This window comes from Balaenoptera acutorostrata, chromosome 10 (assembly GCF_949987535.1).
Source record: "Balaenoptera acutorostrata chromosome 10, mBalAcu1.1, whole genome shotgun sequence".
Classification (NCBI taxonomy): Eukaryota; Metazoa; Chordata; class Mammalia; order Artiodactyla; family Balaenopteridae; genus Balaenoptera; species Balaenoptera acutorostrata.
The window spans coordinates 35,076,199-35,100,141 of record NC_080073.1 but is presented as its reverse complement, the minus strand read 5'-3'; the positions used below and the strand labels follow the sequence as shown (position 1 = coordinate 35,100,141).

Below are 23,943 nucleotides of genomic sequence, written 5' to 3'. Positions count from 1 at the left end.
GCAAACGTATTTTGCAAGTAAATGTTGTGGCAGAAATCCAGGCACCTGCCAGATGGAAGTTGTTAGGAGTGACCATAATGGTTATTGACTTAGAATTCATCCATCCTCTCCAGTTCACATTTGATAAACTGCCAAGTCTAATTCTCTTAGTACCAACTTACCTTTTCTAATACGTTTCCACTCTAACAGCTGTCCAGTCATATTGCTTAGAGTTTTTTAAATGATAGGACTAACCAATGTTTCTGTGCACTAAGTTTCATTCAGTGGACTCACTTGATCCTCACCAAGGAAGACGTTTCTTTACAATCAATTAGCAAAGGCAGACAGCTCCTGTGAATGTCAGCTCTGCTGCCAACCCGCTGTGGGTCCTGGGATTCTCTGGCCATCAGTACTCAAATGCCCCTGTCTTCTTTGAGGTGCTCCTACGTTATTGTCCAGGGATGTTGTTCCCAGCCCTGAGTGGCCTCCCTGAGAGCCAGCATTTAGAAAAAGGGAAGCTGAATAGTTGATTTCTGACCACTCATAACATAATTACAAGAAGCCTCTGTCAAATGCTGCTAGTTCACGGGAAGTGCAGGGATCATGGGGAATGGTGGCCAAAACACCATCCCAGGGGAATAAGTCAAGAGAGAAGTACAGTTTTAGAGGGTTTTGAAAGAGCCCTGACCACACACTCTGCCCCCTAACCTGGTACCTGGAAGAGCTCATCCCTGTTTTTTAGTAGTCTCTTTTTAAGCCTTGCTAACTTGCCTTCCCAATAAACTTACCTTAATTGAGCCAGGATCTTCATCATGTTTTCCCAGAGTGTCCTGGGTTATGTGCCCACTGGCCCCTTTGGTCTTTTGCAACACTCTTTTGCTCCTTCCTTGTCCCTGACCCTGTGGAACATAACCTACCATCTGCATGGTCTAGATGCCTGCCCACCTTGACCTCTGGTAGTTGTCTATCCTATGATTCACCACCCGTTGTCTGACTGTTGCTTATAAGGTTAGTTATCAGCAAAGTGAAAAGCATTATTGATGGTTTTCATTGAGTACCTGCATGTTAAGAACTATAATGTATTAAACAGCATAAACTAAGTGGTTTGTCTTAACGAAATATTGGTAAATGAGGGAAATTTTATAAAAAGCACGATTTTATTAGAATACATGGGCACAAGTTGGTATTCTTGTTTTGACTTATTTTATTAACAGTTATTATTTTAATGCTTATTTTAAAGGTACCACGTCTGAGATACCTATCACGTTCATCATATCAAATAGTAGTTATTTGATTACATATTTGTCTCCTTTCCTATTTTGTGCAATCTTTAAGAGGAGGACTGTGTCTTATTAATCTTTGCTTACCAAATAATACTTGAACTTCTTCTGAGAGAGAGAGAGAGACAGAGAGGGAGGGAAAACCCAGGTGAGTCACTGATCTCTTCTGGTTCATATAAGCTTTAATTTTCAACATATAACCAGCATATCTGCTGTAATCAGTTTAATAATCATCATATGTGTCCTGAAGCTAATATTTGGGGGTGTGTTCCCCTTTTAACCTGTTTCACTTGCTATGCTAATCACCCTGCTTACTTCACCCTCCGCCCCCCAGTGAAAGCTTAATTAACATAATAGAAATAATCACAGATATGTATACATATGATGTATCAATATTCAAGGACTATGGCAGGTCACTGAAAGAGTTGTCTTTGTTTTTCCCCTAGGCCTAAGACTTTACAAAAGAACATTTTTCTTTTAAAAAAAGCTATAAAATAAGTTAATGACACAAACCTTTTTAAAAAATAGTGGTATAGAATAGGACTAAGTTCTGTTGTTAGGTGTGATTAGACTTGGCAGTGATAGAGCCGTGGCTGTACTGGGGACCATCTGCATGGTGTTCAGTGCTGTACACACTGCTCCAAGCAGCTGACATGGGCAAGCTGAGGCCTTGTGCTTTCTCATAACTTCTTTCCCTTCGTGCCGTCGCCGTCCCCAGTGGACCCTGGCCCCTGATCGTCTTGGCTCACTTTTCCTCCAGCATCTTTCTGAACTTATTTAGGATGAAGTTCAGTGCTTACACGAATTAGTCCAGGTTCCTACCCAACACTGGCCCCAGCTCTGCTCAGTGGCCTTGTCTAACTGCCCAGACTGGTGTGCCCTCCATTCCCAAAACCGCGCCTTGGCCTTTCACAACTTTCCCCACTTGGGATATCTGCCTTCTTTTCTTGGAACCTGCCTAAATCCTAGGCACCTCTTAAAGTTAGTTTAGAATTCATCTCCAATCTCTCCCTGGCCGCAGTATTGGAGAGTCATCACTCCATTCCTCTCTTACACCTCCTATTAGCTGGACCCCTTGTTTGAAATGAAATCCGGCCGATAGCATCAGGGATAGTTATTTATTATTGTGAGACGTGACTACAAATTCCTAGAGAGCAGAGACTGCCATAAGTATTTTGCAGCTCCTTTCAGTGTCTGGCCATGTTCTTTGTATATAGTAGATGCTTAATAAACATTTGTTGACCAGTTGGTTTCATGTTCCTTAAAATCAGATGTTCTTAGTTAATTTAACAATAGAGGTTTTATTTTATTTTTTCTTCTTGATGTATCATACAAAAGATGGGAAAAATCTATTTGGAATGTGTTGAGATATAAATAAACAATAATAAGTTAATTATTATAAGCCTTCCAAAATGTTGTTGCTACTCTATGTGCTTTTCCTCCATTTGGTGTTTACTTTCTCAAGAATCAAGAAAAATCTTAATTAGCACTGTTTGTATGTTAGCTCTGGATTGACCTAGAATTATGCTAGATACCATTAGTTATAATTCTTAGACTCCTGTGGTTGAGTGTTCACGCTACAACACACTTCTGAGGATCATTTTAATATACTTACTTTTATCTCAATAATATTTATTTAGTGTTTCTTGTCACAGTTATTGCAAATGACAGTAATTTAGCTAGTTAATCTAAAATGTGTTGTGCTAAAAGTACATCAGATATCCTAGTTAAGGATCAAGTAAATAAGTAAGTCTTTAGAGGAGATTTAAATCTCTTCACAGACTTGCCCAGTGTCACAGTTGGTGGACAAGAACTTTCCCTCTGTTGATGGTGATTGGCCATCACCAGGTTATGTTCTATGAAGACAGGTTGTACTCGCTAAGCTGGCAGATGTCAAGGAGTCATTTGTGCTTTGAGGAACATCAAACAACAATACATATTTAATTCCATCCTAATATACCAAAGACACTCTTTTTTGGTGACAGTTTTATTGAAATATAATTTACATACCGTACAATTTACCCATATAAAGTGTAAATTCACTCTAAGTTTTAGTGTATGTATATTTATATATTATATTTAGTATATATATTATGTACATTTAGTATATATATTAAATCTTAGTATATTTACGGTTGTACAGCCATCACCACAATTAAATTTAGAACATTTTCATTACCCCAGAAAGAAACCCAATAACTTTAGCTATTGTCCTTCAATCTTACCATTCTCCCCAGCCCTCCATCTGCTAATCTGCTTTCTGTTTCTATGAATTTCCCTTTTTTTGGACATTTCATATACATGAAATCATATAATATGTGATCTTTTGTGACTGACTCCTTTCACTTAGCATACTGTTTTCAGGTTCCATCCATGTTGTGGTGTATTAATGTACATCATTATTTTTTAATGCCAACTTATATTCCATTGTATGGATATACCACATTTGTTTATCCATTCATCAGCTGTTGGACATTAGGGCTGTTCCCACTTTTGGGCCATTATGAAAAGCACAGTTATGAACATTTGTGTATAAGTTTTTGTGTCAACTTAGTTTTTCATTTTTCTTGAGTGTTTACCTAGGAGTGGAATTCTGGGTTGTATGTTGAGTCTGTGTTTAACCTTTTGAGGAACTGCCAGATTGTTTTCCAAAGTGGCTGTATCATTTTACATTACTGGGAACACTTTTACTGTGAGAAAATGGATCACATTATAGATAAAAGGGTTTCTACATTTGCAGACTTGTAAGTACATTAATTCACATTTCTGAGTTTCTCCCATTGATATTTTTTCTAACAACTTTATTGAGGCATAATTTATATCCAATACGATTCACCTCTTCTAAGTGTAGACTTCAGTGATTTTAGTAGGTTTACCAAGTTGTGAGTGCATCACAATAGTGTGACAATCGATGCACATCACATTGTACATTTTCATCACTCCGATAAGATCCCTCCTCCCATTCCCATTTATTTGACTTATCCTTACTCATTTAATTTTGTGATTTGTTGGTGCATGTGGTAGCTGAGCCAAAGGGCTGAGTAAACTTTGTGGCTAACAAACATAAAGTTGAGAAATGTTTATCAACTTAATTTTTTTTTAAGTTTGAGTAGGTTCACAAACTCATACTACAATTTTGTAATCCAGATAGCCCTGAAAATTGAAACTTTTTTCATAACTTATTTGGTAGAAACTTGATCTGAATTGACAGGTGGATATGTATAATATTTATTTGTTCCACTTAATGTGAATAATCATATACCTTACTACAGAAATATTAATATTTGACTATGGGGTGCTGCCTCAGCCCTCACTGGGGGTGATTTGTAACAAATATGTGATACACATGTATCATTTTACCTTTGTAAAATCATTTTACCTTTCTAAAACCCAAATAATACTGAACTAGCGTAGCATACCTGGCGCCAAAGTTTTCAGGTATGATCTTGTGGACCTGTGTTTGGTTTTAGCAGTCAGCACCTCAGGGCCTTTGCACTTGCTGTTCTTCTTCCTGGGAAGCTCTTCCTCCAGATAGCCTCTGGGCTCCTTCTTTTTATTCAGGTACATGTTGATTTTGCAGGAATCTCTTTCCTGACCATCACAAATGTTTGTGCCCCTGTCACTTTCTACCATGTCACCTTGTTTTGTAATCTTCATGGCACTCATTCTGATGTGATCTAATGCATTTGTTCCTTTGCTTGCTGTCTTTGTCTCTTCCAACATAACCCCGTGAAGGCTAGGTTCCTGGCTGTTGTTTCACTGTGGAGATGCTCAGGAGGCACTGAGCAGTGCAGTGTGAAGACCATGCCTCCTGGCTATGGCAGCTTGTCCTTGCTCAGTGTCCTGCTGCTACTGAGCTGATTCTGCTCGGTTCCCCATGGGGATCGAGTGGAACTTGACCTAAAGGACACTTCTGAGCAGCTGATATCAGACCACATAAGGCTGTTGCCTCTCCCAGCACAGAGAAAACTGGATGTTTGGTCTTGACTCTTGTGCTAACCCCTTGTCACCATGGAGAAAGTTCTTTGAAAGGTCTCCAGGCCTGAAAGGGAGGATAGCTCAGCTGTGAGAGATATTAGGTAGTCGTCAGCCTCCAGATTGTTTTTTTTTTTTTTCTTCAATGATAGATTTGCATCCATGTTTTGGGGACATGAAAAAAGCTGTGACCAGAACATCAGTCTCCTTTTCTCTCACCAGATAAATAGGTGATAGGCACGGTTTCTGATATAATGCAAAAGATACAAGGGTGTATCATTTCCTCCAATCTAGCTCTTATGCCCCTCTCTTTATACCTGGTTTTGAAGCTTAATACTCATGGTAGTCAGGATCTAATCAAGACGTCATGTCGTCAGTTTATTTGCTTGTTAGACTTAAGTCTTTGCTTAAGGACCAGTTGAGCCAGCTGCTAGTGACCACGGTTCCAAGGGCCTGTGTCACACCAGAGGGCATCCACGTTGGCATCGATGGTCCGAGTCTTTATAGCAGTTTAGCCAACTGGGAGCGTCATGAGTTTCATTCTTAACCCCATAACTCATTCTCTGGTCACTTAGGGGTGGTCCCTTCACCCCTCTAAGACTGTTTCTCATCTGTGTGATGAGGATGTGATAGCTCCCTAGGGGCTTATTGTAGACCTTAAATAGGCAAACATTTGTAAAGTGTTGGCATAAAGAAGGGCCTTGATTGTGTTCATTTCCATTTTCTATGTCTTCCTTGGACTTAATTTGCTCAAAATAATTTAGCTCCTTTAGAATGTTAAAGGGAATTTAAAACCCACCAAAGTCCAAATGTATTTTATGAATTTACTGAAACTGCATAGACTTGCTGAGATTCAACTGCTTTGATTCACAAAGTGGACATTTTATATGGTTGAACTTACTACTTCTCTGTGTGTCTATTTTACAGTTCAAGAAGGGGCTGGGTATTTGGAGAAAGGCAAACATAGAGTGTCAGTGTGTTGTCCATTTTGTTTGGTCCTGTAAGAGCATCAGAAAATTACAAGAGTCCAGACTGCAGGGCATGGCCGATGAGGAGGGAGCATGTGTGAGCAAAGCATGATGAATGTCAAAAGCAAGCCTGGTATACAAATGAATTGCATAGACATTTGAGAGAATTTAAGTTTTTGGTCTTAGTTTACTTTTATGTAAAATGGATTTAGTCCTTCATTAGTTCTGTCTTTTCTTCATTAAAAAAAATCCTCGAATCTTTTACCACTAGCATGTGTTCATATATCTGCTTACTTGATTGTCATTTTGAAATAAAGTTATAATTAAAGGTTGACAGAGCAGAAAGAGAGTTGAAGCAGAGAGAATAAAGTATATGAATAACTTTCCAAAAATTCAAACCTTCTGTGTAATTTCAGTTCATTACCTGGGCATTAAAAAAGGGAGAACCAGCTTATCGTTTAAGCTGGCTTCTCATCCTTGGAAATTTTAAAATGGTAAGTCTAGTTGCAAAGAGTGAAAATGTCATTCCTTGAATGCAAAAGGAACATATATAAAGTAGAAGGAAAAATAACAAAAAATGAGTTGAAGGCACACACACTTCATTCAGAACCAGCCCCTTGGTTTACTCAGCTCCCCATGGACTTAAAAACTCATATATACACAGGAATCTGCCCCCAGGGTTGGTCCCCTTGCTGCACAGTGTCTTAAGTTGAAGCAGTCATTTTCTTGAAAGTATTGGGCAGGGTTGAGAGTGCTGGCTTCAGGATCTTATTTCTATTGCTGGAGGAGGGCCTTTTCTGAGCACTCTGAAGCAAGGGACTTGCATAAAATGTTTGGGGACCAAGATCATGGGAAGAGTCTTTATTTTTCATCATTCATTCTTGATTTCATTTGAAATCAGCTTCACACATATGTATAAGCGGTTAACTTTACCTTAGAGGAGTAAAAAGCCAGCTTGGTCTGACATCCCCGGGTTCTTCCAAAGTCAGGAGGGACCCAGGCCATTTTCATTTTTCAAGGTTCCCAGTCTGTTATGAAATGAAGAAATGACAAAACATAGTTGAAAATTGTGTTATATTTTAAATATTTACATTTAACACATTACTGTTTGTTTGTTTGTTTTAACAAAGAGTGCTTATACAGTGTAACTGAGCTCTCCTCAAGAAGTAAAGGATACAGTAAAGAAAAATTATAATGCACCATAGGCTGTATGGTCCAGGAAAGAGATGCAACTTAAAAGAACTTCTCCTTCCAGTGCTATGGTTCTCTGTGACTGTACATGTGATCTTTTTAGGAAGTTAGTGTAGAAAGTCTAAGTTTAAGGCTCTTTGAATTGGAGGCCTGGGCCCAATGGCTTTCTGGCCCATGGGAAGTATCCCAAAGCTACCCTGAACTGAGTCTGCAGGGAGCTTCCCATGGCAGTTCTTATTACTGCTTTTTGCTTATTACTGCTCACATACTGTGAGCATGTTTTCATCTTAAAACCTTCCTTCACTCTGCATTCCCTTCCTGCTACGCCCTAAGCCTCTCCCTCCCTCCCTCCCTCCTCCCTTCTTTCCTTCCAGTCTAGATATAGTAATCTAATCTATTTTTTTCAATACTGCTACCAGATTAATTGAAAGATGACTTAAATTTCAGAACTGATTATTTTGCTTTTATGCCCAGTTAGACCTCTTCAGCTCCTTACCCCCACTGCAGTGCACAGAGCATAGTATTCCTTGGCCTTGCTCATTTGGACCCTACTTGCCTGCCTCTTTGCACCCTTCTCCCCACATCACTGACCTCCCCATTCCAAACTACCTACAGCTTTGCAGACACATGAGGCGTCTTCCTTGGAGCCTTTCCTGCTCCTTCTCCCATCATTTCTCTTGGCCACTTGGCTGACTTCCACTCATCCTTTAACTTAGACTTACTGTCACATCATTTATGAAACCTTCCCCACACATAACTCTGCCAGGGAGTGGTGCCGCATTCCCTGGCGGAGTTATCTGCTCCCTGCTTTGAGTTGTCATAACACCTTAAACCTCTCTGCTTTTGGTTTCACCATGTGTAAAGTTGGGATACTGTATGTGCTTTCCTTTATAGGATGGTTGTGAGGATTGACTGGATTAATTGATTAAAGCACTTAGAACAGTTTGGCACTGGGATAGGAAGTGTGAAACTAAATAATTTGCTGTTATCACCTTGTGGGACCTCCTGTAATAGCCCACACTACACTGTCTAATTACTTGCTTCTCCTCCCAGCTGAACTATGAACGTGTTGGTCATCTTCATGGCCCAAGCCTCTAACATAATTCTTCTCATATACTTAATTATCATCAGCATTGTCTTGTCATCATCATCATCAACAATAATAAGAGCTAACATTAATGGACATTCACTGTGTACCAAGAACTTTTGCCCAGAGTACTCTCATGAAGTAGCTGGAGCCAGGATTCAAAGTCAGATTGTCTGACCCCAGAGCCTGCTCTTGGACCAACATGATATGTTCCCTTCCAAACTGAAGTTGCCTGGTAAACATCTGGATGGATGGATACAAGGAGAGAATAGCAATGGAATTGAAATAGCTTTTCCCCTGCGTCATATTTACATAAAAATCCATCTTGAGTAAGTAATAATCTGACTAGACATGGAAATTGTTACATATCTCTCTATTTTCTTTTCTTCTTCTTTTTAAAATTTATTTATTTTAGTTATTTATTTTTGGCTGCATTGGGTCTTCGTTGCTGTGTGCAGGCTTTCTCTAGTTATGGAGAGGGGGGGCTACACTTCGTGTTGGTGTGCAGGCTTCTCATTGCAGTGGTTTCTCTTGTTGAAGAGCACAGGCTCTAAGTGTGCAGGCTTCAGTAGTTGTGGCATGCAGGCTCAGTAGTTGTGGCTTGCGGGCTCCAGAGCGCAGGCTCAGTAGTTGTGGTGCATGGGTGTAGTTGCTCTGCAGCATGTGGGATCTTCCCGGACCGGGGATCAAACCTGTGTCCCCTGCATTGGCAGGTGGATTCTTAACCACTGCGCCACCAGGAAAGCCCTATCTCTCTATTTTCAAGGAGAAAGAGAATTTTCCTTCCCTGGCTACGGTTGGGGCCCAGGGGCTGGGAGCTGCCACACTCGCTGTCCAGTTCCATGTCTCACAGGTACCATCCATCAGAAGAGCTTGCTTTGGCAAACAGCTTAATTTCTGTATTTGTGCCATTCTGAGGACATCGGTCAAACCTTTGATAAAGGCGCTTGCCTCATTCCATTTTCAGCCTGACTGATCACAGATTTTGCTGCTGAAGCTAAAAAAGAGAGTGGTGGATTCTGAAAGCCAGTCCTTAAGGAACAGGTGCACAGCCTTGTGTTTGAGAACACAAGGTTTGGAGTCCTTTCGTTGGCAGCAGAATTACTCTCACATAACCTCCATGTAACCGTGAACTTGAGGATTTGTTCCAAGTTCTCCCCACATGTGAGCCAACTGTGGGTGGCACAGACTCTGTGGTCTTTTCCTGTTCCAGTCAAGCTGTGTTATGCCTGAAAATCTTGTCTCCTCCTCTGCCCCTTCATCATGATATCTTATATTTGTGTGGAATCCTTCAGGAAATGTTTTTTGTGTACATGCTCATCAAATTCACACATGGAGATACAGACTAAAGATCGGATAAGAAAACCAAGACTCAGAGAAGTAAAGATTTTCCCAGAGTCAAGTAGCTACTGAGTAGGAAGATCTGGATTCAAACCCTTGTTCCTGGGCTCTGAGACTATTCTGATTCTACTGGGCCATAATGTTTAAAAGACCAAAAGCTTCTTGAGAGCCAAGACTAAGTCATCTCCTCCTTAGTGTCACACTCAGTTCTTGTTGCTGTTCTGATCACTGAATGGGTTCTCAACAAATACTTGTTAAACTAAATTGAACAGAATTGATGGAAACTTGTTGCTACAACCAGGATTGGAAACTCTCTGTAGGGTAGACATCCTCTCCAGTACTATCACCTTCTTAACTTGGCTGCACCTTATCTTTCTTCTTCTTTTTAAAAAATATTTATTTATTTATTTTGCTGCGCTGGGTCTTAGTTGCGGCACGCGGGATCTTTGTTGCGGCATGTGGGATCTTTGTTGCGGTATGCGGGATCATTAGTTGCGTCATGCGGAGTCTTTAGTTGCGGCGTGTGGGATCTTTAATTGGGACATATGGGATTTTTAGTTGGCGGCATGCAAACTCTTAGTTACGGCAGGCATGTGTGGTCTAGTTCCCTGACCAGGGATCGAACCCGGGCCCCCTGCATTGGGAGCGCAGAGTCTTAGCCACTGGACCACCAGGGAAGTCCCCTTATCTTTCTTATTTTAGGCAGATGTTTACATCTTCCTTAGCTAGTTGGACAGTACCTTCAATGCTCTGCCATTGTGGGTTGCAGTCAAAACCTCTGAGTCAGCTCTGGAAAGATGTAACTAAGGGCTGGAACAGAATTTCATTCACCACTGTCAGAGCCCTCAGTGATGGGTGACTTCCATTGTGTAAAGCAAATGTTCATCCTCAAACTGACATAATGTCATAGTTCTTTTCATCTTGGACTTGTCCTCTCAGGAAGTTAATGGGAGTACCATTGCCCACAAAGAAAAGTGTTCAGTTATCTTGGAACTGAAGTGTTTGGAGGGGACTTTACAGGGTTTATGGTTAAATAGCCTTGATTTTGGTAATTCAACTCTAAACCACTCCCAGGAGGACTACATAAGCAGAAGACCATGTTTTAAAATGCTGGATCATTTGGAAAAGTTTACTTGGGCTGAAAGATAAGGTTATCTTTTCTTCCTGTTTCTTCCCCAGCTGCCTTGGCCCTTGGGTAGCCTTTTGAGCAAAGTTTGGCTGTTTCCATCTTCAATAGCTTTGCAAATGTTACATTTTGGCAAATGTAGCCTTAGATGTAGAATGAGATGACTTTGGTTGGGAAATTGGCCACTCATGTTGATAATAGCTATTAATTTAATCAGCCTAAAATTGATAACAGATATCTCCTGTGGAAACAAAGATAATTTTTTCTTGATTGTGATCAAGTCTTCTGATGTAAACTCTAGGCTTATTTTGTCTGTAAAAGGCTGGTGTAGTCTTATGCAATCTGAAAGAGACAGGAAGAGGGAGGTAGAGGAAGGGAAGAGAACTCTCCCCACATATACAAGATGTGTTTTGCTCTATTGTTCCGTTACCTGTTTTCTCTGGAAACTTTATAGATTAGCTTTTATAATCCACTTTGAAATGTTTGCTGTTTTTAAAGCAGAAGCAATCTTTGCAGCTTTCAAGCAGAAGGTCATTTTATACAAAATGTTCATTCTTGTGCAACAAAGCTTATTTCTTCTACAGGATCAAAGAAATAATGAAGGCTCCTTAAAAGTTGTTTTTCTCTAAAGAAATGATCATCTTGATAGTTGGTGATTTATATGTGCCTTTCCTATTGGAATTGAAAAGCGAAAACATTTGTATCAATAAGGATTACTGAATATTATTAAGCTCTCAGATATTACTGTAACTGCAGTTTCAGCGTTTCAGAGTGTAGGGAAAGATGTCTTGGATTTCTTCTTGTCTAGTTGATGTCTATCTCTCCAGGTTATTCCTTTGCCCTGGTTTATTGCCTGATGGTCATCCAGCCATTGATGTGGTCTCTGTGTAGGTCTCTGAGATACAGCTGTTTCTAGAACAAAGTCCTGGAAGTTTTCTTGTCTCCAAAACTTTGTTTACAGTGTTTTCTTGGGCTGGAACACTGTTTTAGCAATGTCCTGTTTTCCTTTAGGGCTCAGCTTAAATGTGCCTTTTTCTGGGAAGCTTTGTGGCCTATTTTTACCATAATTTATCACTTAGCCCTTTATATTGAAATAGCTATTTTCCTGTGCATGTCCTCCATCCTTCTGTAGACCACCTCATGATGTGCGGTGGCTCATTGGTGATACAAGTCCTTCAATTACTCTAGCTACAAAAGCATCAAAGATTAATCTACACTGTTACGGAGTGATAAAAACTCTATCCGGGGGCTTCCCTGGTGGCGCAGTGGTTGAGAATCTGCCTGCTAATGCAGGGGACACGGGTTCGAGCCCTGGTCTGGGAAGATCCCACATGCCACGGAGCAGCTGGGCCCGTGAGCCACAATTGCTGAGCCTGCGCGTCTGGAGCCTGTGCCCCGCGACGGGAGGGGCCGCGATAGAGAAAGGCCCGCGCACCGCGATGAAGAGCGGTCCCCGCACCGCGATGAAGAGTGGCCCCCGCTTGCCGCAACTGGAGAAAGCCCTCGCACGAACCGAAGACCCAACACAGCCAAAAATAAATAAATAAAAAAAAAAAAAAAAAAAAAAAAAAAAAAAATCTATCCGGATTACAGAAGGGAAGGGATTAAAACACCAGATGGAATGAAAATGTAAATTTAAATATCTTACTTTTTTCCCCCAGTGTAATGATTCTTAAACTGTTGGTTTCTGACTGTTCATACAAGAAAGGAGTGTTTGAATTTAGTCCTGGGACAAATCTCATTTTGTCCATATTTCTGGACACATCTTTTGATGCAGTGATGGCATTTAATGAGAGAAGAGATTTTTCATTTTTATTTCTAGGATCAGTTGAGTTTGAAATCTGTGACTGTAGAGAGGACCTGGGTTTCCTCTGTCCTTACCTCTTCAGATGGTCAGCATGTCAGGTTCAAGTCCTGCCCTGTAACATGATGCTAGGATAGTATTTACCCAATATACACACTGATTGGCAAAAGGTATAACTCTTACTCCATCAAACTCTAGTCATTAAAACAAAAGCCACTAACCCTTGTGTAAGGAGAAGATGAACCATGCCACACTGGGTGTGTTTGTGACAGTAATTATTACTTCTGCTTGATCGCTCCATTTGGCTGCTTTTCTACATGTTTAGTTCTTATTGATTTGAAGGAAGACTCATGTGATCTCTCATTCTGGTATTAATGACAATTTGATGACTAGCTCTAATTTAATCATTGATGCAGCCCAAATCCATGTTAATGATTACACATTTTCCTTAGAATCCCTTCAGTTGAATTTAAGCATTATTTGAGAAAGAGTACTCTTTTGAGTAAAAAATGGCAATAAAAGCCTGGTATGAGTATTAAATGTGTTCCTGCAAAACACAAAATGAAAATCACTGAACATATTAAGTGCTTTGAAATCTTTGTTAAATTCCAGCATCCCATGATCACAGAATTTACAAGCAAAAGCTTTTTAGCTTTAACATGAGAAATAAAAATAACTTTTTTTCTTTGCTTTTCATATGGTTTTTATATTTCTGTTTTAAGGATTTTTGGCCATAGTTGCCCCTGCTCCAGTTTTAGGGATTTTTATTAAAATTTTTTTCACTTGTACACAATTTGTTCATCTGATAGAATCAGTAGGAGTCCAGTAATAAGTTACTCTGGTTGTGGAACCATATTTTCCATTACGCTTCCCACTTTTCATCGCACATTTCTTTCTCTCTTTTCTCCTGTTAAGCCAAAATGATCAGGAACCAAAAAATGAAATACATGTAGAACAAAAAATCATTTTCTTCTTCTGATCCAATTTTTACTTTGACTTGGTGTCCTATTTTCCCTCTTCTGGAGCATGACAGAGATTTAAGTGTTTCAGGGGAGGAGATGGGAGACTGTGCCTTCTGTATTGTTGCATGGATGTACGTGGGGTCATTGTAACAATAAATAAGAGGTGACTTTAAATGAAATGTTTTAATATCCCCACTATTACCCACAGCTATAAATACTATCCATGGTCCATGGCTTCTAGCGTTTCTTATATATAAAGATAGCTTTTGTTTGTATTGATTCCACTAAAAACGAAGAGTTATTTAGAAATCTTAAAAGTCAATGTAATGTGTATCAATTGATGAATTACAGCTTTTTAGCTTGTAGGTGCTTTGTTCCAAGGCCAGGATGTATATTCCGCTATATTGTTACCATTTTTACTGAGTAAGGAAATGTTTGGTCATTAAGGGGGAAGGAATATCTGTGGACAAAACTGCTGCTTTCCCTGACCTCAAAGCTCAGTTTTGAATATTAGTCTTCAAAGCCGTTTTTACTTCCAGTGTTCAGTCCTAATTAAAAGCCACATTCACAGTTCTGTAATCCAATCTGCAGATCCAAAAGGGGAATTCATACAAGAGAAAATTAACTTACTATTATTAAAAGAACACTGCCTCTCTAATGGATATAATAGAGTAACAGTTCTCCTCAGGCTCAGTGGCAGTTCCTTATATAATAACTAAAATATTAGCACATTTAAATTGATTTTTCATGCCTGCAAATAATGATCAAACTTATTTAAAAAATGTACTTAATTTGACTTAGATGATAAGGATATTTGCTCAGAAAGAGACATTCTGGGCTGTTATTTTCTACTGGCAAGCATCAGAGCTGGAAGTTGAGTGGTTTTGATTTTGTTAATGATGATTCAATTTATTTTTAATTTATTAACAATAGGAACTCTGTCCCCAGGACTACTCTGTTTTAGGTAAATTTATGGCGCATGATTTCCTTATTAAATAACATTTCTTTTAATTCATTTATCTTTATAAGAGTGTTTCAAGAAGATCGACTATGCTTTGTTCTTTCCAAAAGGTACCTAGTTCTTGATGTTCTGTTTGTCATCATTGTGCATAGCAACTGAGCCTGTTCTTGGTGTGTGTGTGGGGGGGTTCCCCCTGAATTCTCCCATAGAATGTAGGCCTGTCTCCTGCTGGCATCAAGAGAGCAGATTGGGATAACCCCATGGCAAGAAGGGTATGTCCTTTCAAAGAGTCCTGTTCCAAAGTACTTCTGTGCTTCACATGCGGCAGTATTATGTGTGGCTGCCAGTTGACTATCTTTTTATGAATCATATCTCCTAAAGCTCTGTAGTGAGCATGATGGGAAAATATCTTTATGAAAACAACAAATATGTGAGATAAATTAAGTTAAAAAAAGGCATGTAGCAAATTTAACTAGAAAATGAACGTAAAAACTGGCCAGCAGGATTAAAATTCTCATGGGCTCACAGCTCCACACAAAGAACAGTGTTCTGGCTGATGTCAGTGGTTTGTACAATATTACAGAATTGTTTCCAATGTGTTATCTTCTTGTGCCCCATGTCTCGTATTGCAATATTTGTAGTTGAAATACATTTCATGTTATATTACACACAAATTTGTTATTGGCATGTATGTGTGATATACATGTACATACATATAAATGTAAATAAAACGTTACATATGAAATGAATTTCATGCTGTGTTCTTTCATGATAACTTTAACTTGCTTATTATTTCTGTCTTGTTCTCTTATTTGCTGGTCCTATACAGCTTTCTTTTTCTTTTTTTTGCATTTCCAATTTTTCACTTTTTTCAATATTATCTGTCTTGATAATTGAGAAATTTTATTTTGTTCTTATCTTTCAGTCATTTGTCCATTTCATCGACATTTCTTCTCTGGGTTCTCAGAGTGCTTAGACACCATGAGAAAATAACTTCTATGAGTTTAAGTAAATACAGTAAGAATGAATGGGTTTTTCTGATATGTAAGTGTTAAGAGATGCATACTATTTGTTATACACACTCTGTAAAGCTCAATATGTAAATGTAATTTAGAATGTTTATGCATGATACATGCATATACATTCTAAATCTGTTACAATGATTAAGAAAATAAGCTCTCACATAGATTTCTTAAATCACTGTCAGTCATTTATTTTTCAGGGTCCACATTGATACATTTGCAAATTGTGTCAAGTAATCACAGGACACTAACAAGCTTCATTGACTAGGATGGTTCCAAGAAGACCACAACCCATTGAAAGTTTGGGGCCAGTGTGTCCAGTCTACACAGATAGTGTCTCTCCTTTTGCTTTTTCTCTGTTTCCCATCCTCTCTGTTTTATGCCTCTCTTCTATAAAGTATTTTATGTCTTATAGTGGAAATACATATATATATATATATATATATATATATATATATATATATATATACAGATTTTAAAGAGATAAATGAGATTTAGGAAACCTTGGAGGGTTGGTGGTGCTCATAAATCAAGGGGGTCTGGGGTGAGTGCTATTTGTAGTCAGTGGCTCTCAAACTTCAGCAGCTTCTGAATAACCCAGAGAGCTTGTTAAAACAGATTCCTTGGCTCAGCCCCAGAGCTTCTGATTCTGTAGGACTGGGATGGGGCTTGAAAATGTGAGTTTCTGACAGGTTCTCAGGTGAACCTGATGCTGTTGGTGGGGGACTGCACTTTGAGAACCACTGATCTGGGATCGCCTTTTCATGTGTTTGGGATGAGGAAACTGAGAATCAGAGAGAGGAAGGGCTCGCCCAAATTTTGCGGTGGTAGGGAGTTGCATCTTCACTAGAATTAGAACTGGATCTTCTGGCTCTGGCCCTGTAATGTTCTCCTGGGGTCTGTTCTTTGATTGACCAGAGGAGAAGCTTCTTCCTGACTATCTGAAGAGAATGTGGGAAACCAGATTGGCCACCTCTCCCAGATTCCAATCTATGGGCAACGCTGGTGGAGAGAGAGGGCTTTAGTGCTCGTACTGGTGCCTAACTTACCCAAATAAATTTCACTCTCTTTATTTCCATGTCTAATTTAATATTATAATTATTCATGGAACATTTGTCTGTTGATTTGTGATCATTTAGAAATTAATACTAATGTCATCATTTTTGAAACAGGGTCTGTTAAACTCAGTTCTATAATATGTCAAGAAAAAGCAAGCTAAAGACAGCATAGGCTACAAGAATAACTGTGGAAAAAATAGAAATGGTTGAATTTTTTACTTGGATCTAAGGTTTTGCTTTCAGTTCAATAAAATTTCAGTGAAATATTATTTCACCAAACGAGTTTTCTGCAGTATCCTGTAGCATACATTTTCATGGTGGGAAATAACTTATTGTTGGAAAGTTCAAATTAAAGAATAAATGATTTTATAGTTGACTCATAAATGGAATTTTATGAAATTATTTTCATAATAATATGAATTGGTTGAATTTACTTAGCTAAGAAGAATAACAAGAGTTGTGTACTTACAGGTGTTGCGTATTGATTTAATTTTAGTGATTTTCTTATTGGGATGCAGATTGTCAAAGTGGCATTGAGGTACCATTAAATTCAAATAACTGTCACCTGATAATTATGTACCAGAGCTGGGTGCAGAAAGAATTGACCTTAAATAATTGAGGGAATTAAGTACTATTTCTAAACCATTGGGGAAGAAAGCCCACTTAGAGTTAGACTGGATTCAATTCAATAAATCTTGACTAAGGGCCTTCTATGCTTAAGGAATGCACTTTTCTAGGTAGGTTTTGGAGTCCATATCTGGCCTCAAGGGCCAGTGTCTTTGAATTTTTACGAAAGTGGATGCAGAACATATGTGTATTTATATACACATATGATTGGATGATGAAAGCAAAAACTAGACTTTGACACTGATGTTATTTTCAGTTTCATGGAAGCAACGGCACTAGGTCACAGTTCACATGCCATGATATGATCTGTCATTTTTGGGCAATGGAGAAACTTCGGTCTTTTCATGTTGTTGAAATGGGGTCGAGGCTACAGTTCTGATCCTTTGTGTTGCTTTCTATCTTGCCAGCGTCTGGTGGAGGCTGCAGAGGAAGCACACCTGAAACATGAATTTGATGCAGACTTGCAGGTAACTGATCATAGTTTGAGTTAAATTGTTTTGTGTGTTTGTTGCCAAAGGAGAAACACTAGATATACTGGGAACACCAGGGTTCAGAGGTTTGGAGAGAAGGCTCTTGAGAGAATGGTACAGGGTTGAAATAAATGTGCCTATTTTTTGACAAGACAGGACAGTGATCCTCAACCATTTTCCACTATGCAAGTTACAATAGGTGATAACACACACTTACATGCATGTAACCAGGTTTCCTCTCTAATTCTGGGGGAGTTAATCAGTCAACTGTGACAATAATCACCAGAGATTTTAATGGTAAATTGATAAGATAGATGGCAGAATATATCCAAATCCCTCTTCCATAGCTGCATTTTAAGTGACTGAAAGCAATGTTGTTATGTATAGATCTAACCTTGAATTGACTGTTAATTATATTTAAAAATTAAATCATTCACAGACCTGGGATTTGAACATCTGCTTAATAACTTTTTGTTGTGGATCTCATATCTAATCATGGCACACCTGTGTCGGGTTGAGAAGGATTTTGATGCTGTCATGTATATATAAAACATAGATAAAGGCAAGAAGTGAATTGAATAATACTTGGAGGTTCCTTTGGGTCCCTCCAGAAGGAAATTTCATCTGTATTGTCATTTTAGGTTTGTGAATTTTTCTCACTGCTAGCAAAACAGGGGTGAATCTTAATTCTTTAAGTCTGTGCCTTGCTAGAACATATCTCTTTTAGTGCCATGTGGTCACAATTAGGAAGTAGTGTTTATTTTGCTGTTTTCATTTATATGGAAAAGATAAATCTTCAAGCACAGAAAAAGATGGTGATACCAGAGATAGCCTTTGGCTGTGTCTCTGTCCCATGGTTGTACCTCTTGTAAAAGAATGCACACTCAAATGGGGTAATGGAGGAAAGTTTAATAAAGAAAATATTTACAGATGTATGGTAAGAGAAACCAACAAGCAATGGTGTTGTACCCCCGGGCAAGCCACACTCATGGCCTGAAGGAGCAAGAGGAGGGAGTGGTTTCTAGAACCCAGGGAGAGTAGCTATATGGAAAGGGTAATTGATAGAGAGATGGTGAGCTAGTAAGTGTAGAATCTGGGGAAAAAGATGCACCGATAACTGTCTCTAGCCTTCTGATCTCTTGCTGGTACCCACCATTGGCTGAACCCAACTGTTGGTGTAGTTGATTTGGTTCAGACTTTCTGAGGCTTTGGGTGGAAAAGGGTGAAAAATGGGTCTGGAGGGGAAACAGAAAATATCAAGCCCACCATTGGGGTCATTTTCAGTCATAACACCCAACGTGTGAAGCAAATAGAACCAAGAATGTAGCCAAGCATGAGAGGCTCCAGGGGGAGGCGGAGAAGCCCTGGGGACTGTTGGTAATACCTGGAGAGGAGTGGGGAAGCCAGCCCCGCTCTTAGAGCAGAGCTACAGAGAAGGAGCAGAGGAGTCAGCTGAAAATAGCAAGAAGCACCTTGCCTTCCTATAGCCACACCAGGGTCCATTTGTTGGTCACATTTGTCTTAAGTGTGCCTCCCCTTCAGAGGGTTTGGACTTCTTAGAGTGGACCAGAAGGGATTTGATGAAAGCATCAGGAAGCACCTTTTAGGTCTGAAGATTGTAAGGATCTCTTGAATGCATTGCCAAGGGAAACTATGACTCCTTGGGAGTCCCAGAAGCCTTTTCAGGAATATTCTGGTTGTAAATGACAGAAATTCAACTCAAATCAACTTAAATTTGATAAGAATCTGTGAGTCCAGTCTGATAGTAAATAAATAGATAAATACATAAATAAAAGAGAAGGAAACACTCTTACAGTAGAATGCCAACTACTAAATGTAGAAGAAATGATGGAGTTATAAAATTATGGTAATAATTGATTCAGGCAAGAATCTTCAATAGATGCTAAAACTAGCAGGTGAAAGTTTGATGAAGAACAGGACATTGACAATCTCAAAGTATCTGCCCACAAATTGCTTATTAATTACAAAGAGACTTATAGCAGCTTTATTATGGATAAACCATTTTAAATAGGTAATCAAAGGTAATATCATCAATAATGACACAAGGAAACAAAGTGCCTTCAGATGTTTATGACCAGAAAAAATACAACAAAGATTTCTAAAGGACTCTTTTGGAAAATCTGGTGTTTATGTTCATATAGTCAATTTTATTTTGAGATCAGTTGCCTACAAAAAGTAACTGGGTGAGGGAGGGAATGATTAATTGACTTGCAGGATTATTTATCCTTCAGGAGAGAAAACGTGTTCTGTGGTTTAGCTTAACTAACTTTAGAGCGCTCTTTTTTTGTCCCTCTGAAGCAATTGTTATTTTCTAAGAGTGCTCTGACTTCCTTCCTATGATTGATCCTTCACAATAAAATTCTGGTGCAGCATACTGATTCCCTTGTCAAATGTGGTGATGGAAACACGAATGCAGCATGAGTATCCCTCTCAAAAAAAATAGTGACTGAGAGAACGGGTCTCTGGAGTCTTACAGTTTTTGTTCTCTTGGGAACAAAGAAGATGGGCCCAGTTTTTCCTCCCCCATTGTCATCTGTTCTGTATAAGTACAAAACGAATATCAGAGGCTACAGCTGTGGTCTGAGCACAGAGTAGATGTTGAAATAATCTGTCAGTATTACAGAGTGTCATTCACTATCTGGACCATGACAGAATGTTCTCTGGGTCAGAGTAAATGTGCACTTTTGTGGAAACCTGGAAAATAGATGATTTGGAGAAAATGGATATGCATCAAAGAATGTATGTCTGCTTAGATGAAGGTTTTGAAGCTGTGAAACATTGATGCTGTTACGCGCAAGTCTGTTAACAGCTTGGGTGTCAGCCCCGTTGCTCTTCCTGGGGTAGCAGGTCTGTGTACAGGCTCTGAGTTTATTGCTACGACAGTCCATTAGAACTGATCAATTGTTAATCTGGGTTCCACTGACCTCTCTACAACACCTGCCAGTGGATTGTTTTTATCAAAAAAATTTCAGAGTACCATCTGCTCACCATGAAGTAATGTTGAGGAGGTTCCCGTGCTATCAGCTCGGGAAGAGCAGAGGGAGCTGGGAGTCTGTTTTCCTACAGAAACAAAAATGTTTTTGTGACGTTTCCTAAACTGTACAGCTTCAAGTTACATAGTCTTAGCCCCCACTCCACCATCCCATTTCCAAAATAAAAAAGAAATGCTGGATCTGCCTCTTCTTTCACTTTAGATTGGAGTCTTCGTGTCTTTGCATCATAATGTGCTTTAAAAGTGAAGAATTTGTTTTTCATTGGTAGAATCAACAAAAATTACCAAAAGAAAGTCATGCCTCCTTATTGTCAGGATTTTATTTATCATTTAAATTTCCTCTTACAGTTTCTCCAGAGGTTTAGCCTTTTCCTTATGAGCTTATAGCCTTGACATTGGTAGTCCCTTCTGTAGGTCCTTAAATATGGCACTAGGTTGTTAGTTCTTAACAAAAACTATGTTGGGGCAAGAGGCAAAATACAGCCTTTGAAGGGTGGCATATGTGAACTACCCACAATGCAGTGTCCTGCACACAAACCAGAGCTGCGTGGGTTCATTGGCTGGAAAACTTTCTTGTGGACACTGGTGTCGGTTTAGCCCCTGTATGGTGTCCTATGGATTCCAGACTGGCCTCTTGGTTTTGTTCTTTGTTCCCTGATATTTCCATTAGGGCACTTTTCAGTTAGAACTGATGCAAACACAGGCCTTGTTAAAATGGCATCTTCCCTTTTTTAACTGCATGCTTTGAATTAACATAGGTTTTTAAGGTAAAGCACATATGAGATTGATAATTATAAGAAAAGAGTTTAAAAACTGTCTGAATTATCACATATGATCATTTGAGCATTTCATTCTCGTTATGTTGATGGGGCAAGGGTGGGGTGGTGGGGGCAGCCCCTAGCCCTGATTATCCTAGCTATTGATGAATTTCCAGAAAACTAGGTCTGCGCATGTAGTATAATTCAGAGAGAAGCCTTCTCCTCTTACTTATTCTTTCTTTTGGGGTTTTTCTACCGGCAGCAAAGAAGAAAAAAGTCCTTTTGACTGTTTACTAAAAACCTGCTTATCTTTGAACTGCAAACATATTTTCTTTGAAAGCTGTCTTAAATAAGTGCCAATTGCACAGAGCTGGTGCACAGTGGGGGAAAAAAAAGAATTGTGGTTTTGAATTGTGTATCCTACGGAAAGCTTTTTGATTACAAAGTTTTCTACAATAATTTTTCTTTGTTGCTTTGTAAGTAGTAGGGGGAAAAAGCCTGATGACATTCAGAGGGATAACAAAGTGTGAGTGGAAGGGAACTGGGGGGGGTCGCAGTGTCCTGAACATCCACTCCTGGTCACCGCCGAGCTGCTGTCACCTATCTTGCACACACAATGTCCTGATTTCAGACTTGGGGTGAGAGGTTTGGATTGGAAGTGATGTAGAGACCACTGATGGGAAATCTCAGGGTGGGACGGCTTGTGATACTTGCTAGAGCATCTTCCTCCACCTCGTTGCCACTGCCTGTTGCATTGGGAGGCTGTGTTGAAGGAGAACCCAGGGAGGAGAGAGGGGTGGCTCTGGAGCTCCAACATTCCCTTTGGAACATCCAACATTAGCCACTGGGAGAAGGAAGCCTTTCTCAGAAGGCTTAGGAAGGGCATCTAGCAAACAGCGGAGTAGAGCTGTCCTTTTCCTGACAGCGTCTCGTTGCTGGCTAGTGAGGCTTTGCCCTGGGGAAAAACTGTATGCTGTGAAGGAGAGCAAAGGTCAGGTTTAGCAGAAGTACTTGCTGGGTGGAGGAGATGACTGTCCTTGTGGGGTTTCTCATGTATTTCTGTTAAGCCCCAATCCATCCTTGCTCTCTTGGACTGAGTGAGGTGTTGAACTCCTTGCTGAGGGAGGAGGTGGAACACGGAAGACCCAGACCCCAAAACTGGAAATAGATTTTTTTATAGAGATAGCTCATTGACTTTTGTGCACTAAACAAGAAAGATAGGGTTCACATCTATAGGAGAAAGAAATGAAAAGAGAAGGAAATTTTCACACTTTTTGTATTAAAATAAGCCCCTCTTTTCTGATGTAATTTTTCAGGGGATGCTTTTTTTTTTTCTTTTCTCCTTTTTCTTTTTATCAGCTTGGCCAGGGTTCACAGTCTTCTGCATTTTAAGATCTTACATTAGATGTTTCTTAGTTAGGACTTGCCATATGTCATTTATTCACAAGACTGATATGTAAATAGTTTCTGAGGAATCTTTAAGTGTGAGCATTTAAAAGTCAAAGTAATTTCTTCGTTGTTACATGCACACACACTGTCATTTTCGTGCATTTGGCTAGAACGTTATAACTTTTACAGAGAGAGCTTTGGTCTAGAGGTCTGAAAATGCAGGTTCTGGTAGTTCTGGTCCCAACTGGACCATTTACTTGCTCAAGGAACTGATTGCTCATCCATAAAAAGACAGATTGTGATATCTAGATGATTTCTAAGAACTCATTCATCTCTTATGTGCCAAGATTCATTCAACAAATAGTTATCAGTGATATCCTGTGGGTCAGGCACTGGGTTTTGGATATGGCCAAGAGCTAGACAGATGCTGTCTTTGTTCTCATGGAACTCACGCTCTAATGCGAGTGACAGATTTTAAAGACATGATGACAGAAATAATTTTAAAATTTTGATCATGATGAACGACATGAAACATAAGCAGGGACTTCCCTGGTGGTCCAGTGTTAAAGGATCCGCCTTCCAATGCAGGGGACACAGGTTCGATCCCTGATTGGGGAACTAAGATCCGAAATGCTGTGGGGCAACTAAGCCCGTGCGCCACAACTACTAAGCTAGCGCATCTCAACTAGAGAGCCTGCGTGCTGCAAACTACAGAGCCCACGTGCTCTGGAGCCTGCGCACCACAACTAAAGAAGAGAAAACCCACACGCCACAACTAGAGAGAAGCCCACGCGCCACACCTAAGACCCGATGCAGCCATAAAAACGAAGGGAGGGAGGGAGGGAGGAAGGAAGGAAGAAAAGAAACATAAGCACAGGGCATAATTACAGCACAGGACAGGAGACCTTGCCTGGTCTGGGAGTTCAAGGGAC

At 39.6% G+C, this 23,943-nt stretch overlaps 1 protein-coding gene across 1 annotated transcript in view; it reads left to right on the top strand.

Annotated features, from left to right (window-relative positions):
* Positions 1-23,943, top strand: part of CACNA2D3 (calcium voltage-gated channel auxiliary subunit alpha2delta 3) — a 774,181-nt gene that overhangs the window by 206,947 nt on the left and 543,291 nt on the right. The window contains exon 4 of the mRNA XM_057555140.1: positions 17,789-17,848. Coding sequence (XP_057411123.1) covers positions 17,789-17,848 — 60 coding nt within the window. The remainder of the gene's footprint in view (positions 1-17,788; positions 17,849-23,943) is intronic.